The 18,572-nt window shown below is 45.6% G+C and overlaps 1 protein-coding gene across 3 annotated transcripts in view; it reads right to left on the reverse strand.

Moving 5' to 3' along the window:
- Positions 1-16,797, reverse strand: part of LOC118301646 (transcription factor COE1-A) — a 77,083-nt gene extending 60,286 nt beyond the window's left edge. For all 3 annotated transcript variants that reach the window (XM_035627297.2, XM_035627298.2, XM_035627296.2), the window contains exons 1-6: positions 15,989-16,797; positions 14,967-15,123; positions 14,165-14,228; positions 12,639-12,694; positions 6,720-6,793; positions 3,632-3,700 (exon numbers count right to left, since the gene is read on the reverse strand). In XM_035627297.2, coding sequence (XP_035483190.1) covers positions 3,632-3,700; positions 6,720-6,793; positions 12,639-12,694; positions 14,165-14,228; positions 14,967-15,123; positions 15,989-16,119 — 551 coding nt within the window. In that variant the 5' untranslated portion in view covers positions 16,120-16,797. The remainder of the gene's footprint in view (positions 1-3,631; positions 3,701-6,719; positions 6,794-12,638; positions 12,695-14,164; positions 14,229-14,966; positions 15,124-15,988) is intronic.
- Between the last annotated feature and the right edge of the window lie 1,775 nt (positions 16,798-18,572).

Genomic DNA, 18,572 nt, shown 5'->3' on the forward strand with positions numbered 1-18,572 from the left:
TGTTGCGTGTCAGCCAGTGGCACAAATACAAACTGCCGGAGCAGAGGGAAGAATATCTCCCACGAAATATCAGCATATTCTGGATGCAAATGCAAAAATAAATGGCTGGCTCCTGCACCAGGGCAATGATCCAAAGCAGAACTCCAAAAAATCCACCACAAAGGAAACACAAGCTGAAGCTTTTGGAACAGCCCTCCCAGTCCCCCTGACTCTAACATCACTGAGAATCTGTGGGCAGATCTCAGAAGTGAAAGTGATCCGCAGGAAGTGGAGAACAGAAAGACTCATGGCTGGATACAAAGAAGGAGAAATAAGGAGCTTGCAGGCCGCAATTTCTATTTCACAAGTTCACTGAACAAAAAGTAACAGTTGAAGAAAGGATCCTTTTTCATGTCTGCTTGCTGCAGGGGGATGTAATTGCTTCTTTTCCGCAAAAAAATCGACCAAATTCATAATTTGCTCAGGCGTGCCCAAAATTGTGTTCACAAGTGTAATATCTTAATATCTGCCTGTTTACAAGCAATGACACACTCATAGCTCTTGTTTTGACATTGTCTCTCTCTCTCTCTCCACATGTTTGTGTTGGACAGCAGAGATCCAGATGTTAAACTGAGAGGCTGTGAACCACTGTGAAGTGGGGAAATGAGGGGGGGGGGGCGTCAGAGGACGGGTGGGGGTACAGGAAGTATCCCACGGTATCCACGGTAACCTTGACATTCCATCCTGACCAAGTTCCCTGACATCTCCCACTATTCACTCTGCTCCTCTCTTTTAGCGAACATACAGAACGCGCACACGCACGCACACGCACGCACGCACGCACGCACGCACGCACGCGCGCACGCGCGCTAACTGACCCTTATGCGTTTCAGCAACAAGGAAGTGCTCCAACTATGTTACATTGTGTTTTAACTTCCTGTCGACACTGGAAGTGGTCGTGTGTCACATCGTATAGATCGACATCTGCTGCCTGTGGCTGAATCTGATCAAATATCTGATCAGTTTAATGTTGTTTAATTGTGTTTGTATTAAAATATGACATGAGAACAGGAGTTGTCTGCTTGTGTCACAAACATGTCGTCGTCTTAGTTTTAGTTAGTTGCTATTACCCTCACTACTGTAACCTGAGTCCAGGCTACTATCATGTTACATTAAATAATTCCAAATTATTATCAATCAAAAATATGTCATATATTTCCTAGTTGTTGGGAGAATGGATGTTTTAATTCATGTTGATAAATCTGGTTAGTGTAAATAATGTTAATGACTTAATAACCTCCAACATCACACTGCTCACGGCATGTGTTCCCTCATGGGAAATTTATATTAGACTGCATGACAGTTACACTACATTTTACTTGTTTTTACTGTAACCTGAAACAGCAACAAAGATGGGCGGGCCGCATGAAGGCTAACACACATATTATGATCATACATCTATTATTGTGTCAGTATGAGTCTAATATATCACCTATTCTTTCTATTTGTGGCCCAACCCAAGTCACAACCAAGCATCCATCCAACCACCCACCCACCCACACATGCACATGCGCGCACACACACACACACACACACACACACACACACACACACAAAGATGTCCATATAGACATGAACATAGCTTCCAGGCAAATGTATAATGGTGTGTAAGCTGAGATGTCTGAGATAGCCAACAAAAACAGAGAAATGTGGCTGAGGTGTAAAAATACACACACATGAAGCCTCTTGGAGACCACGCACACACACACACACACACACACACACACACACACACACAGATTTATGCTCTTTCGAATATCGCCATCAAAGTGTTTATCCACTTCATATGATTTCTCCAAACACAAAAATGAGTGGGGGAGCTGAGCGAGGAGAGGAGAGGAGGGAAGGTTTAAAATGTTAAAATCATTATATGTGACAAAGATAGACTTTTATTTCCATAGGAGCAAGATAAGATCATATTTTCGTGTGAAGAGTGAGGTCAGAATCCTGAAATATACTTAAATTCACACTGACAGCAAAAACTAAAACACACAGGAGACACCTGGAAGTGCTTTTTGTTTGATATTTGTCTTGTTATCATTTGATAAGATTTGATTTGATTTGATTTGATTTGATTTGATTTGATTTGATTTGATTTGATTTGATTTGATTTGATTTGATTTGATTTGATAAGATTTGATTTGAAAAATACACAAAACATTACCTCATGTATGTTTGACCCTTGACGAAGGTACTAGAAAGTGTTGTGCTTCCTAAAAACTCTTTGCTTTGTTCCCTTTGCAGTGCAACTACTAAACAACACGTTTTGAAAAACTGTGCTGAATTGTTGCTTTGGGATTACAACCTTGCACCTCCTCTCCAAAATGCAGAAGATCAGGAATTAAGAAAAGACTCATAAGTAGATGACTATGTACTTTGAGTTTGTTTAATGGGATATTGTAAAATCTACTGCAAACATTGAACTGATGGTGGAAGTCTACCAGGTATATGGATGAGTAGTGTAAAGTAAAGACAGGACTGGAGATCAGTGGCATGATTATTTTCTATACTAAAAAGGCCCAAATATTTTCACAAAATCCTTAATTTTACCCTGCACAAGGTTGACACTGGAGGATATTCGCTAGTATCTCTTATACTTGTACATAAATACAATATATATTGTACTGTGACCCGTTTGATATGCTGTCGGTTACAAACCAAAAATTGATTACCGTGTTCTCAGACAATATGCAGCGAGAGTGATGGGAGTCAGCACAGCTTCACCTCTCTTCTTGTGAATTACTCACTACCACACACACACACACACACACACACAGACACAACCTGCTCACACAGGGTTAAAACAACTGCCGAGAACAAATCACATTAAAATGAGGTTGGATCTCATTTCAGTTTTTCTCTGTCACTTTTTTTTTTTTCTTTGCTCGTGACCCATTTTTCTGTGCTGCTGCAGGAGAGGCAGAAAGGAGGAGAGGAGGGGGAGTAAAGGAGGGATAACTTCATTCGCAAGACAGGCAGACAGGAAGAAAGACAGAGACAGACAGACAGACAGACAGACAGGAGTGGCAGTGAAAACTGCTCGTAAACATCTTTGTGTTTTGCATTACGTAGTGGAAACACACACACCTATCTGAGCACGGCTTGTTCACTTAATTCTGGAAGTGTGCAAGAGTGTGAATGTGTGTGAATGTATGTGAATGTGTGTGAATGTGTGTGTGTGTGTGTGTGTGTGTGTGTGTGTGTTTGCATGAGCCTGAGTCTGCCAGATATGAGCTGGTAACGGAGAAGATGACGTGCATTTGTGTCCCCTCTGTGTCAACATTGCTGAGCTGCACGTGCGCATGTAAATGGAATGTGTGTGTGTGTGTGTGTGTGTGTGTGTGCGTGTGCGTGTGTGTGTTGCCCTTTTATTCCCCGTTACTTTCAGCAATTCATTTCCGCTCATGGGTCCTACTTGTGCCTTCTATTGATTTCATCAGAGGAGCATCTATTTCTGGAGTGACAGCCGCCATTCAAACGGGTCAACACAGTCCCTCATCCATGTGTGTGTGTGTGTGTGTGTGTGTGTGTGTGTGTGTGTGTGTGTGTGTGTGTGTGTGTGTGTGTGTGTGTGTCGTAGTGAGACACGTACCTGTCGATGATAACAGGGTCTGAGGGGGTCTCATTCCGGTTTCCACAGCTCTTCTTGTCGCAGCACCGACTGTCAGAGGAAAAGAGAAAAGAGGACGGTTAGAAAAGTGTTTGAAACCGGGAACGTACAGTACATTACATAAACGGGAGCGTTGCACTATGTGCTTTGTCTTCACAGGTGTAAAGTCTGTTTCACCAAATTCGTGATCAAAGCTTTGGAGGTTTCAACACAAAAACTATTTTGAAGCAGTTTAGATTCACTTACTGCTTTTTTGTTTTTTAAAGGCTGTTTGAATTTGATTTCGGAAAGTTTTTTAAACACTTCCATGACAACTTTCAATCCACCCTTATTATACTGATGAACAGGTGACGTGAAGGGTGGAGAGGACTAAAGAGGTCTGAAGCCCAGGCAAGGAAACAGTGAAGTAAATACACACACACACAGACACACACACACACACACACACACACACACACACACAAGTAAGAAGAAAAAACCTGGCATGCGCACCAAAATTCCCAAATGTGCACATTACGAGTCTGTCTTCCTTGCGCGCATCAATTATTAATAAAGGTGTAAGCAGGAGGGGGGAGGATAAAGCGGAGAGGGGGAGCGGCGGTAAAGAGTGAAAGGGTGAGCGTGGGAGGGAACGCCAATAGAAGAGGGTGAGAGAGAGAGGAAGAGTCGGAGGGAAGGGGATGGGGTTTGGGTTTGGGTTTGGGTGGGAAGAAGAGGAAGGGGAGACGTCTCAGGTTTCCCAGCGTCACAGATGGCAGGGGTGAAAAGAAAGAGACTGATACGTTACACCTTACACATTGTCTCCGCTGTTTGCGGCTCTGCCTCTCTTTCTGCTCTCCCTGTCATTTCCTTTCTGCTGCTCTGTGATCTGGGTCACTACACGGCCCCCTCGGAGAGGAGAGGAGGACCGGCGAGAGGTCAGAGAGGAGAGGAAAAACGGCAGGAGAGGGGATGGGAAAAATAGAGAGCATGCAGAGGGGGGAAGGAGGACAGCTCAGCCTGGGGAGAGGCGGGACGGGAGGCAGGGAAGGATGGGTGGGTGAAGGAGGGTGGGGGGTAGATGAGGAGGGAGAGCGAGAGAAGGGAGCAGAGTGGAGGATGTTATAAATGGACGGGTAGTGGGAAGGAAAACGAGGGGCGGGATGGGGGTAATGTAGCACTTATTTCTCTGGATCCTGGTGATCTAATCATCTTCTCTCCCCCTGCACCCCCTCCTCCTACCACACGCACACACACAAGCGCGCACGCGCACGCACGCACGCACGCACAAACATTCACACACACACACACACACACGCACACACACGCACGCACAGTCGTGTCTACATGGCTTCAGGGGACACTGCATTGACTTATTAATTTCCTGGAAACTTGCCTTAACCATATCTCTAACTCTAGCCTTAACCTACACCCAATCTTAACCTAAGATTTAAGATTGTTTTGTCCCCATAAGGACGGTAACTCACTTTATTATAAATACTATTGTAAATAACTCTATATTTGCTTACCTTTGAGTATAATTCCCCTATTAAGGAATGAGGCAGTTAAAGCATTTGTTCTCTACGTACAGACAGATGAACTCAAACCAACGGATCGACTGAAGACCCGACAGCGTGCAGTCGCCTCTGTCGACCATCAGAGAGTAAAACCTTCCCATAGTTCAGTGCCAGAGCTTCAACCAGGCTTTGTAACGCGTGCAGGTCTGTGTGGTGGCAGATTGGCTGGGAGCATATGGCTAATAGCCCCACCATGACAATGAGCTACACTGATTAATGGACGCCCTGAGCCCTTTGTGTGTGTGTGTGTGTGTGTGTGTGTGTGTTCTACGTTGTGTGTGTTCTACGTTGTGTGTTGCGGTGAGGCCCCCGCTGCAGAATCAGCATGTGGGAACACAAGGGAACAGCCGTAACTTTGACCTCGGCGGCTGCTGCAGACGAGCAAGTCTTTACACCCGTTGCTGAAGTCACACTGTCTGGACTGCTGCTGCACTGTTGCCCCCCCCCCCACCACCACCACCACCACCCGAGGAAATGTGTGAATAATCCTGCAGGACCGGAGCAGGGTAAAGGCCTTACAGTTGCAACTCAGTCCCCGCATGATGAACAACAATAATTTGCAGTAAAATCTGTTGCCAAATGCAATTTATTTATAAATTCCTTGCGAATCACATCAGAATTTCCATAAGTTTCCCGTGAACCTTTCGCAGCTGAACTGCCTGAGGACTATTCAGTGAGCTATAGAATAAAATATTAGTGTGCCTGATTTTCATGGTTAAAATCCCTGCTCGTGCATACAGATGAGCCCCAATTTATATTGTTACACTTAAAGTTGTCCACTGACAAGGTCAGGGAATAAGAACAACTTAATTCATGTGCTAGATTTGAATTTTTATAACTGCTGTGCACACAAGCGGGTGTGCGTATGCATACTTCTGTGAGTACACAGTGTGTGTGCGTGTGCGTGTGTGTGTGTGTGTGTGTAACTCCCTGCCTATATTTTATTGTCAGACTGTGGAGGAAGGCCCATTTGTTAGCCATGAAACAACAGGAGGGTTCAGATTGACTAATGAGTTTCTCTGTGTCCTAATTAACCAGGCGTCACACTCTCTCCCTCTCACACACACACACACACACACACACACACACACACACACACACACACACACACACACACACACACACACACACTATTGTATAGGATAGGTTGGTAAAATGCCTCTATAAATAGATCTCTTTCCTCCCAACCTACTTCTGAAGAAATTCATCTTTAGATTATAATTAAAGCAACGACTCTGATAGCTAAAACTGATCTTCCTTAACAGATAAGGCTCCATGTGCATGTATTCATCTGTGTGTGTGTGTGTGTGTGTGTGTGTGTGTGTGTGTGTGTGTGTGTGGGAGGGGGCGGGTTAATGAGGTTGACAAAATAAGAAATGCATTGAGAACACAGAGGTGACTGGTGAGAACTTTCTGCAGAAGAAAAAAAGTACGCTGCGAGTAAGAAGCGAGGAGAGGAGAGGAGATCGTGATGGGAGGATGGGTGACGAGAGACAGGGCGCAGTCGTCCTCACCTGCACATGATCTCATGTGTCAGCAGCACTCTGCACATCTCTGGGTTCTTGTCTTGGCCTTCATAAATAATCGCCTGAAAAGAGAGAGACACGGAGAGAAGAAAAGAAAATATCAGAAATGATTCAACAGTGAATCCCTGCATGCGACTTTCAAAGTCCCAGAGGAACATAACAAACAAAGGAACTGCCTTAAATCACGTGTGCGATGTAGAAAGTGCATCGAGAACTTTTTTTTTTCAAAACTGTTGGTTAGTCCACATTCAGTGTGTATTTAAAGCAGCAACATGATGTATGTATGTTTGACTCACAATCAACGACAGTGCTCGTATTAAAAGGCTCCCAGCGCAGCGGATCTGTGTTTTTAAGCTCTACGGTGAACAGGACTGAGACAAATCAGGTGAGTACTGTAGCTCACACTTGAGCTACCTGTCGGGAGGATTGGGTGTTCACGATGGGGGGAAATAAATTACATTGCCGCAAAAGTTACGGAAAATAATTCCAACATTTCTAGTTATAATTAATTACAAGACCTATTTTGTCCAACACCACGTCATCATGTTTGACTGAACACAAGAAGACAGAGCGCGAGACACTCTGGTAGGACAGTTATTGCCTGCGTCAGTCCGCTGGTGCATAAAAACGTAGGCGATTTGCTTGTTTTTAGTCCGCTGCACACAACTTTTATCACACTGGCCAGAGGAGATGATTATATTTTGCACCATTAACACTATGCCAATGTCAAACTGTCAGGACTTTGTGTTTTGCAGACTCTAGCTTTATTCTACTCCACCACGTCATGCCGGTAACACTGACAGTGTTGTCGGGGGTAACGGGTTTATAGTTTCCGCTTCACCTCAAAGAACACGCAGATCAGCGGTAACACCTCCACTTCACATACTGTACACATACTACCACCCACTGTCTCTGCACACACAGGCTGTCTGTCACCCCCCCCCCCCAACCACACACACACACACACACACACACACACACACACACACACACACCTCGATCATGGCTGAACAGGTGAATCTTTTAAGTCGCAGGCCGCAAAGAATAAAGTTGTATATTCACAGTCTCTGCTCCAGTTTCAGCTGAGGCTTGACCCTCTACAATATTTCTGGATCAGGCAAAGAAGCTCTCAGATTACAGTGAAAGCCCAACTCACGCATCACCAAGCCAGCCATCGATCAATACACGCACACAACGGTCTTCGGCTCGTTCTCAGACAACCTGCTGCCACCAGGGGAACACTGGCTTGAGTTTGTAGATGTAGGTAATTTAGCCAAGTGAAAACACACGTACACACTGATGATATATGTAGCAAACTGAAAACACACAACATATTCAACTTCATATACTGCACTGTCTAATTGACTGGTAAAGGTTATGGAGAGTGAAACAAACTCGCACACAAACTGTGGAAATAATGAATGACTTGATTTAATTTCCCTCGTGGTTCCATTTTTTTTTTTTTTCCTTTTATACATTTGCTGAATGTCAAGTTGAAGGTGTTATATTTTTGGTGCCATTTATTCAATGGCAAGACTCAGTCAACACACACACAGACACACACACACACACAACACTGCACAAAATTTCCATTAGGTTTTAGCCGGTTTAATCAGTCTCTTTAGCGGCCCCTCTCTGTGTTCCTATTATTGCCGATCGCAAAAAAGACCTCAACCGACCAGACCCAAGCACCCGGGGCCCCTGTCAGTTATAATTTTCCACGCATGTGCTTATAATCCAGTTGAAAACCCCTCCGCTGAGAATATATTGATACATGAACCTGGCGCCTGAAGCAGCTCCTGGTGGTCCAGGACCCCAGGGACCGTGCACACCTGGTCGATAGAGACATAAGTATGTGTAATATGAAACAAAAAATTAATCCGGCCCCAACGCAGAAAGTGCAGCTGCAGGTATACAGACAAAGCGATATGGGTAATTTCCAAATGAGCAGCTTTTACAACATTGGGCTGAATTGCTTAATGGCCCAATGTGAAGGAAACTCGTGTATCCAGAAAACCAAATAATCAGGTGGCCACGATGAAAAACACTTTAAATGATATCGGCCAAGGCAAAGCTCCACTTTGGGTTTGAGGAGCCAGACATCTGAAACCGTTTGCCTGGTCCCTCTCCATCATGTCAACTCTAATACTTTCCTTCCCTCATGGGTTAGTGAAAGGGTGGGAACAGTAGGAAGAGACAGGACAGGCAGAATTTGAAGAGGAAATGTACTTTATATGCCACACTTCTGTCTATGATTAGACCTGCTCATTGTGCCATGGGAAAAGAGTGGGCCAGGCAACTTCCTCTGAACTCGCTTCCCTGCCCTGGACAAACATGTATCAATGTCATCTCAACCTCTCGTTTCTTCTCTCGCTTTTTGGAACTTTTGCTCCTACGTTCTCTCTCTCTCTCTTTCTCTCGCTCTCTCTCACACACGCGCGCACACACACACACACACACACACACACACACACACACACACACACACACACACACACACACACACACACACACACACACACACACACACACACACACACACACTCACTCTGTACCAGGTGAACGCATCTATCTTCACGAACAGAAGTAGGCCTGATGTAACCTTGCTCCCTTCCAAAATCACAGAAGAGGTCAACAAATCCGTACATACCAAGTTTTTCTAAATATCTATCAGCCCTGCTACTGACTCTGCCGCAGATATAGATTGAAATCTCACAGGATATCGGACGCGTGTCTGTGAAATATTTTGTGTACCGTCACAGAAACGAAAACCCAAGCCGCTTTCAGACATGCACGGAGGGGGCTGTACGTGAGAACGCAAAAAAAAACATCTTGTAGGACCAAAGTATTGTGTATTATATTCCATATAGGTAAGTGATGAACTGAGTAACCTACTAGAGATGATATCCATGTCCTTTCTCAGCTGCCTAATGTTGACCCTCCTCCCTCATGTGCCAGGTCTAGGTCAAAATCGTATCATCCTTGCTTTGTGTTGACCCTGTGTGGACTTTACTGCATCGCGACGCCTCGGCTACACTGCGGATCATTAAGAAGATGCTACGCTCAGAGTAAAAACCTAATGCTCAACCGAGGTCTACGGTTTTATAACGCCTCTGCTGCTTGTCAGCCTGAGCCACGTAGAGCTTCTTCACACTGTCACCTCGTCTGCACCGCTCTCCTCTTTCATCTGCCTCTTTCCTCCTCCTCCTCCTCCTCCTCCTCCTCCCGTCTCCTCCCTCTCTCCGCCTCGCCAAGCCTTTCATACGGCATCGCCGGCGCTCTCTCCTCCACCTTTGAAGTGGCATGACATGCGCGGCGTGTAAACAAGGAGCCGTTAACACACTTCCGCCTGCGTTAGTGTCAGGGCGACTCGCGAGCTAGTGATCCGACAGGGCCGCAGTGACAGACGCTTTATTCTCTGCAACGGAGTCGTGATCAACCGGCACCGCGCTCGTGCTTCTGAGGACTGGAGGTGCTCTGCTCCTGCATTTAACACTCTCAGTGCTGGCCCACCCGGCGTACACACACACACACACACACAGGAAGACAGACTGAAATAGCAGAATAACAGAAGTAGGTGCCAGCTTTAGGTGCCAAACATTGGAGTAGGCTTCACTTTCTTGGCAGGAGAATCACTATCAGAAGTGTGAAATAAACAGAATCAACGACATGAGCCAAATAACACCACGCAGCTCAACTGCACTTACACACCAAATCCGACCTGACTTCTGCGGATTCTAATATTTCACAGCAGTGATCCAGAACCAACGCAGGAAGCAAATCTGTACTTTAAAAGCCCGCCTGTAATTTCTGACAATACACAACACGCCCACGTGAACACGCTCACCGAGTTTGACGGATATTCATCACGTTTGAGAAAGACAAAGTGCGGACACCACTTCCTGACATTAGCTTCCACTCCATTGCTGTAACATGTCCCCCGGGATTATTATACATTGTCTCCGATAAATTAGTACCTTCAGCCCTCGCAATTAGAACCTGAAGCCATCGTGACCCATTAGTTTGTTAGCATTGAGAAATGTACGGCTCTTTGGAATCAGGAAGAGGGTGAGTCCATCCCATAGCTGCAGCCGCGCGACTAACATCAGCTGGAGACGTTTGACCTGACGGCCTTGGGGAAACTGCAAATAATAAAAGACTGCAAAAGAAAAGAAATATTGAATAATGTCTGGAGAAATAGAGGGAAATGCTCGACGCACTGTCGTGTGCAAGGTTGTGTTGCAACGCTGGATTGTAAGAAACTTACGAAACTAAGCCCAAACGTCCATGTGATTCTAAATGGGTTTGACTTCATTCTCGAACAGAAGATGATGTTCCAGTTTCACTTTGGCCTGTTGTTGTGGCGCAACGTTTGCAAAAATGAATGACATCGAAGGAGATTTTGAAAAAGCCTCCCTCAGCCCAGGCATCGGATGTCTGTCACAAAACCTGTCGATCACTTTCTGAGTATTTTCACTCTTTTGTCGAATGGAGCGACATTTGTTCTGACGCGTGCGTGTGTGTGTGTGTGTGTGTGTCGGTGTGTGTGTGTGTCGGTGAGTGAGAGGGAGAGTGTGTATAATTGTGAGCAAAACTGCACGAGGAGCAATATTTCTTTAAGTGAGTGTGTAGGGCCTACTTGTACTTCTATCATTGTGAGGACTTGGACCTTACAGAGGGAGAACATTTTAGCAAATAATCACAAGTTAAAAGGATTGTTTTAAGGGTTAAGACTTGGTTTTAAGGTTCGGGTTAGAATTAGGTTTAGGTTATGGTAAGTGTTGGGGTTAGGCCACTAGTTGTGATGGTATCGGTAAGGGTAAGGAGCTACAAGTACGTAGATGAGTATCCTCACAAAAAGACAGAATTGTGTGTGTGTGTGTGTGTGTGTGTGTGTGTGTGTGTGTGTGTGTGTGTAGCTGGCTTTCACCCCAAGCTGTTATTGAGAACAGTGTGGTCCCTTAAGCCTGCCAGACACAAACACACACACACACACACACACACACACACACACACACACACACACACACACACAGTGTGTGGTGCGGCGTGGCAGCAGCTATGTGTGACTCTTATCAGAGCAGGGAGACACATTAGCGAGTGTTCAGCGCGTGGCATGGCTTCTTGGCTCCTCACACTGTGCCACACACACCGACTCACACACGTGTGATGCATTGCAGCCGACAGAAAAATGACAACCTCTTGTGCAAAAAAGCAGAAGATTAGTCTCCGTGCTAACCGTTTTACCGGCAGGCACACAACAAATGCCGTCTTCTATCTGTCGTTCCCTTCCTCTCTCTTTTCTCCTAACTCTACCTGCTGCTCCCTCCATCGCTTTCTTATAAATAAAAAAATACCTATAAACAAAAACACAACCATTAACAATAAATTGGATCTGATCAGAAAACAGGCTCTCTGCACAGCAGACCAAATCCCAGAGGTGCCGTTACATCTTTCCACTTCCTACTGTGAGCGGCAGAATTACGCTCCTGTTCCTCAACACCCTCTCGCTGCCTCCTCACTCAAATCACAGCGAGAGAAGCACAGGCAGAAAGGCCTGGAGCCATGCGGTGCGTGTGTGTGTGTGTGTGTGCGTGTGTGTGCCCCCACCCACTCACACACAGATACAGTGGAAACACCCACCCACAGAATTACACACACACACACGCACGCACGCACACACACACACACACACACATATTAGCACTCATTTTTGTGTGTGCGCAAGTACATGCAGATAGAGGAGAGCGGCAGAGTACAGGCAGATCAGTGGAGCAGCTCATTGTCAGAGAAGTAACAGGAGCGGTGACGGTGACACACACACACACACACACACACACACACACACACACACAGAGACAGAGAGAGAGAGAGAGAGAGAGAGTGTGTGTTAACATGTGTGTTTACCTGTTTAGTCATGGAGTCGATGAGTCGAACGTAAAAGTCCTGCTCGGTTCTGATGCCTGTTGGGATGCAGAAAGAGAGAGAAAAAAAAGCATAAACTTTACATGAACAACTCACAAAAGTGCATGAGAATATGTCTAATTGGGTAAAAAAAAAAAAAATCATAAAATAAAATAAAAAAAAGATTGATGAGAGTGGGGGAAAGTGGAAGAGTTGAGTTATTCCTGCCTGACACAACAGGAAGCTCCTACAGATTTTCCTGGGGTCACGAGGTCACCAAGCAGGAAGAACATATTTTTTAAGAAGTATTTTTTTGTTTTGTTTTACGGCCTTTGCTTCGTCTTCTTCTTTTTTTTCTTGTGGAATCCGGTTAATAATTGAACTTCTTTAAGCCTCAAAGAGGAGTCCAGTAAAAGTGAATTGCTCACACATGCAACCAGACACCTTGTAACTTCACCGCCTGTGTGTGTGTGTGTGTGTGTGTGTGTGTGTGTGTGTGTGTGTGTGTGTGTGTGTGTGTCTTAAAAATCCGCTCGTGGCTGTAAAATGGTTTACACACTGAAAATAACTAGTTCTGTGCCTCTGTTCACTGTTGATACAAAGTTAGTTTATAACTCAAAATCACTCATTTCCTACAAAGGCCTTTGCATTTTCAAACAATGACATCCTTTATTCTCAGACGTTGGGAGTCTCCGTATCCAGCCGTGAAAACGTGAAAACGTATCCGAACAGCCAGACGCCGATACAGACTTCTGTTGTTGACCCACAGTGATGTTAAACGCTGTTGGCTTTCGGCTCAAAACATCTCTACCTGACCAGACGGCATCGCTCGTGAGCAGCCCAGTTCCACGTGCGAAAAAAAAAGATATTGAGATGAATAACCATCGTTGTCACACTGCACAGTGTGTTGTCCTGATTCCCAGAGGGAGGCTGACTCCCCACGCCCAGCTGCAGACTGATGCTGATGGGCCCTGAACGCCACAACCCACAGCCGCCACAACAACCGTCACCACCACCGGCAGACTGCAGCTCAAAACTTCACACCGGACAAACCAGCCGCACTTTGCTGAGGGACAGTGATAAAGCCACAAGGCTGGCGCTGATGCCCTGCAGCAGCTGTTCCATTCCAAAAAAAAAGGGACATTTATGCCATAAATCATTGGAATTTAAACATTTGCGAGACATTAAACTGCAGCCTCTGTGACAAACAAGTTCTGGCAGCCTGTTGGCCCCTCTGCTACACAGATTGTCCACACTTAAATAAAATTAAAACATTAAAAAAAAAACACATATATCAGCTGCTTCCTGTGTTGTGTATATTCTGTTAATAAACGGGTAATTGTGGTGAATTTGAATGTAATACTAGGTGCAGGAGTGTGTGTGTGTGTGTGTGTTTGTGTGTGTGTGTGTGTGTGTGTGTGTGTGTGTGTGTGTGTGTGTGTGTGTGTGTGTGTGTGTGTGTGTGTGTGTGTGTGTGTGTGTGTGTGTGTGTGTGTGCGTGTGTGTGTGACATCAGGGTCCTCACTCACCGTTACTGTAAAGAAGCTGCAGCCGGTAATGGATCCCGTTGTTGGTCTTCTCCCCGCTCGTCTCCTTAACACAGGAATTTTTTTTTATTTTTAATATTATTCTTTTTTTTAAATTAAGAAAGAGCTCCTCTCTGGAGACATATGGAGAATACATATTTAGGGAGACGCAATTGAATTCTTCACAGCGTGTCGTGCATTAAATAAACATGTGGTTCATGTTCACATGAACATATTAAAGCAGGGTGTGTAATCACCGGGGTTATTATGGCCTTTTTCCTCTTTTCTTTTTTTTTTTTTTTTTTTTACATTTATTATTCCTCTGTAATTAGCGGTTCTGTTTGCAGGGCAAATAAAACCCAGCGCTAAATTTCTCCCGCAACATTTCATCTCATTTAAACGGCGTCATAATTGATGAGGAGCGCCGCTGTTTGTGTAGAACAAGTGGTTGTGGTGAACGGAGATGTAAAGTATCAAAATAAAAACAAATTAAAACGGCGACATGAGTTTTTTTTCTCATTTGTGAAATGCGCAAATGAATCGAAGGAGGTTTTTCCACATATACAGTGCGTCATATATATTGCATTTCATCTGCGTCTCATACCCTTATAATAACCTATCAATAATAATAATACAAATAATAATAATATTAATAAGTAGTAAAGTTCTTTTAGTGACATTAAACACTGACACCAGCAGCCACCAGCAAGGGGAATAATCAGGCCTTCGCCAAATCAGAATGGTTCCATATTAAAATATGATTATAATAAACCACCGTGGGTTGTTTTGTTTTTTCTGCACCGACCTTCTCCTTCTCGATGAAGTCCACGAAGTTGGTCCTCTCGATCTCCACCGGCTGACCCTGGCGGTCGTACAGAGCCAGGACGAAGTGGAAGAAGTTGGACTTCCGCAGGTTGGAGGGCGGCTGCTTCTCAAAGTGAGCCCGGGCCAGGCCCACTCCACTGCGGACACACAGGCGGGAATGAGTCGGCGGTGGAACAATGGAGAGGCTATGAAAGTCTGACTTGATGTATAAGATTCTTTTTGAGTTTTTGTTTTTTTATACATTATTATTATTTGCTTGATCTCGTTAATATTTAAAATCTGGTCTGAAACATGATTAAATCATTTTCCACACAGATTGTTTGATCAAATGTTGTTTTTTTTTGTATTACAAGCAAATTGTGTTTATATAATTGATTGAGGTCATCTTTCATGATGAATGTGACAGGAGGTCAAGATTTGTCCACCTCTACATCACTGATTCTCTGGGACAAGAGGAGAATTTAATTCCTCTTAAATAAAACACTGGGTTTGTTAGTGTTTCTCTCTTTCTTTTTTTTTTTTTTACAAAAGATGTAAATTGACATATTAATGTCCTCGTTTTGACCCCAAATACAAGCCGATATAGATTTGTTTCAATGCTTCATGCGTATTAAAATCAACTGTGGACAGAAGGTGCATGTTGCAAAAAAAAAATCTGTGGCACAAACATATGTTGCCATCAACTGTGTTGACTTTTAAAAAATGTGTGTGTGTTTGTGTGGGTGTGGTGGTGGTGGTGGTGGGGGGGGGGGGATCAATGTGTTGTGGAATCGATCTGCACTAGAATCTTAATTTCTGAAACGATCCCAGCGGCAGTTTAAAATCCACATTTGTTCCCCCCAGACAGCAGCTCTCCTTCGTCTGCTTCCCCCCCCCCCCCATCAACGCAGCCTCGTGTCCTGCACAGGCTGCTGTTGAGGTCCTGACAGACATATCCTGTCGATGTCCATGGAGGAGGATAGTGGTGTGTCTCCTCCAGGCGGGGGGGGGGGGGGAGCTCACCTTTGGGCGGCCGTGTTGGCGTCCAGCACGCCGCCCCCCTGCATCCATCCCCGGACAGCGTTCATGCCTCCCAGCGGCTCCTCCTTCAGGCTGCTGCCGCTTCTCTGGATGCTCTCCTGGATCCCGAACATTAACAAACCTCCGAAGCTTGGTGCCTGTATACCTCTTCAATCTCTCGGGTCTCTCTCCCCGCCTCGCCTCGCCGTGCACTTGTTCTCCTGATCTCTCACCCCGATTCGAGCGGAGGAACGCGGGTGCGCTCTTCGCCGCCGCCGCCGCCGCCGCCGTGCGCGCTCCGCCAAAGAAACACAACAAGCGGTGAACTCTTTATTCCTTTAATTCTAGTCCTGGCGAGGAAGCGGGTGCTACAGCCGAGGGGGAGATCGCCCCTGAAGAGTAGGATCCAGCATGTGAGTCACTTTGAACTGCGAATGTAAGTCGCCAGGACGCGGACTGACCCGGTGCGGAAAGGTGCGGAAAAAGTCCCTCCCGGTGCGCGCGGAGAGCCACAGTTGGAGCTGTCACGGAGAACAACAGAGATCAACTCGCACCTAGACCAGATGTCATCACTGTCTGACACTGGTATTTCTTCCTCGTGCCCCTTCGGCCCAGTGGTCTGGTCCAGGTCCGGTCCGGGACGGGACGGGTGCCGAGTGTCCAGAGCAGCGCTGCTTTCCTGCGGATGACTCCCTCTCTCTCTCTCTCTCTCTCTCTCGACTCTCCGCTCCCTCTCTCCCTCTCGGAGGCTGAAACGCTTTGTGACTCTTCCCAAAGGACTCACTCTCTGAGAACCAAACACGGGCTTCTCCCGCCCGAGGGGGGGCGGGGGGGGGGGGGGGGGGGGGGGGGGGGGGGGGGCCAGGATGGGAAGGGGAAAGAGGGGAGGGGAGGGGACCGGAGGAGAGGAGGGGAGGGGACAGCCAGGCAGGACGGGAGGAGAGCAGAGGAGAGGAGAGGAGAGGAGAGGAGACGCCCCCAAACAAAGACGAGTGGAGAGTCTGGTCCGCCCCACGCAGCGGCCACGGAGCCTGGAGCCCCCATCTCCTCGTCTCCGTCCCCCTGTGCGCCGCTGCCACTGTCCCGGTGCGCGCTGCGTCCTTGATCAAAGGATTTATTTCACACACACACACACACACACACACACACACACACACACACACACAAAAGGAGAGAAAGATAAAAAATAATCCTACTGTGCGAAACTCTTCTCTGTGAGAGTGGAGATCGATTCGTGTGCGCGCAACACGACGCGGGGAAGTTGCTTCGCCTGATGCGCCGCTGCAGATTGGCACAGAGGTGGACTCCATCATCTCGAACACCTTCAGACAAATAAGAGAGGAAACAAAACAACTAAACAACAACTTTTGTGAGTTGTGAGATTGAACCTTGGGGACAAGGTTTTAAAATATATCTTTTATTTTCCTATTTAAAAAAAAAATGCCATTCATCAAGACACAAAAGCAAACTTTATTTTCAATAAGATTAATTCTTGGTCTGGTACCATTCAGAGGTTTTACTGCTTCAAACACGTTCAATTTAAGGAGGTAAAAAAAACCCAGAACAATTGATCTATTCGGGACCAAACTGTCGAGGCCCATTCTTCTTCTTATTATTATTATGACTATTTGATGGTCAGACATTTGGGGGATCTGATATGAAAAACCTCAGCCCTGGCTGCACATTTTGGATCGAAGTTTTATTTAGACCCACTGGTTATAGGCTCAATTACAAAAACAAAAAAAAAGAAAAGCCATATTTCACCGTCAACAACACGTCCCCCATTGTCTTCTGCACGGACTCGCTTATTTCGCTATATAAGACACACAAACTAAAGTGACAATAACAATAATTAGCTCGAAATAACAATGAACATAATTGAGGATAATTGCTACCAGATTCCCCTGCTTTGTGTCCCTCTCCCTCTCTCCAGCACCATCTGTTAGTTGGAACAATTTATCACGACGCCGAGAGGGGATCCAAACAAAACGCAAACATTAATAGCCTGGATAATTCTGTGTGTGTGTGTGTGTGTTGGGGGGGGGTATTTAAATTAACAATAATAATAATGGTGATAAAAATAATAAAGCGACAAGGTATTGATCTGTCGAGGTGCAAAAGGTCAACAACTTCGGTATTATTCAGCCGCATGGCCGTGAGGAGAAGGAGGAAAATGATTGGCAGGGCGACACTGGCGCCGCTCCAGGCTTTTAATTCCCAGGGGTTATTGAAAAACGCTCTTGACCTTGATTATGCTATAGAATAAAAGTCTTTTATGCTCCAGTCCCCTGCTCATAGGTGGAGAGAGACGGTGGCGGACGAGCCCGTGTGGAGGATTCATAAGGGAGAGGCAAACAGATGAGGGGAGAAATATGTGAATGGAGGAGTGTTGGAGAGGGGATCGATCGCATGTGGCTGAAAGTATAAAAAAAAAATATATATATATATAGATTCCTCTGCATGTCAACTCACACAGGACTAGAATCATATAGGCTACTATAAATGTAAGGCTTCGGATTTCATTTAAGGAAATTAAAATGCATTGGTGTCTGTGCATTATCTTGCCAAAATTGTCAGAATTTGTCTT

This window comes from Scophthalmus maximus, chromosome 2, assembly GCF_022379125.1.
Source record: "Scophthalmus maximus strain ysfricsl-2021 chromosome 2, ASM2237912v1, whole genome shotgun sequence".
Lineage (NCBI taxonomy): Eukaryota > Metazoa > Chordata > Actinopteri > Pleuronectiformes > Scophthalmidae > Scophthalmus > Scophthalmus maximus.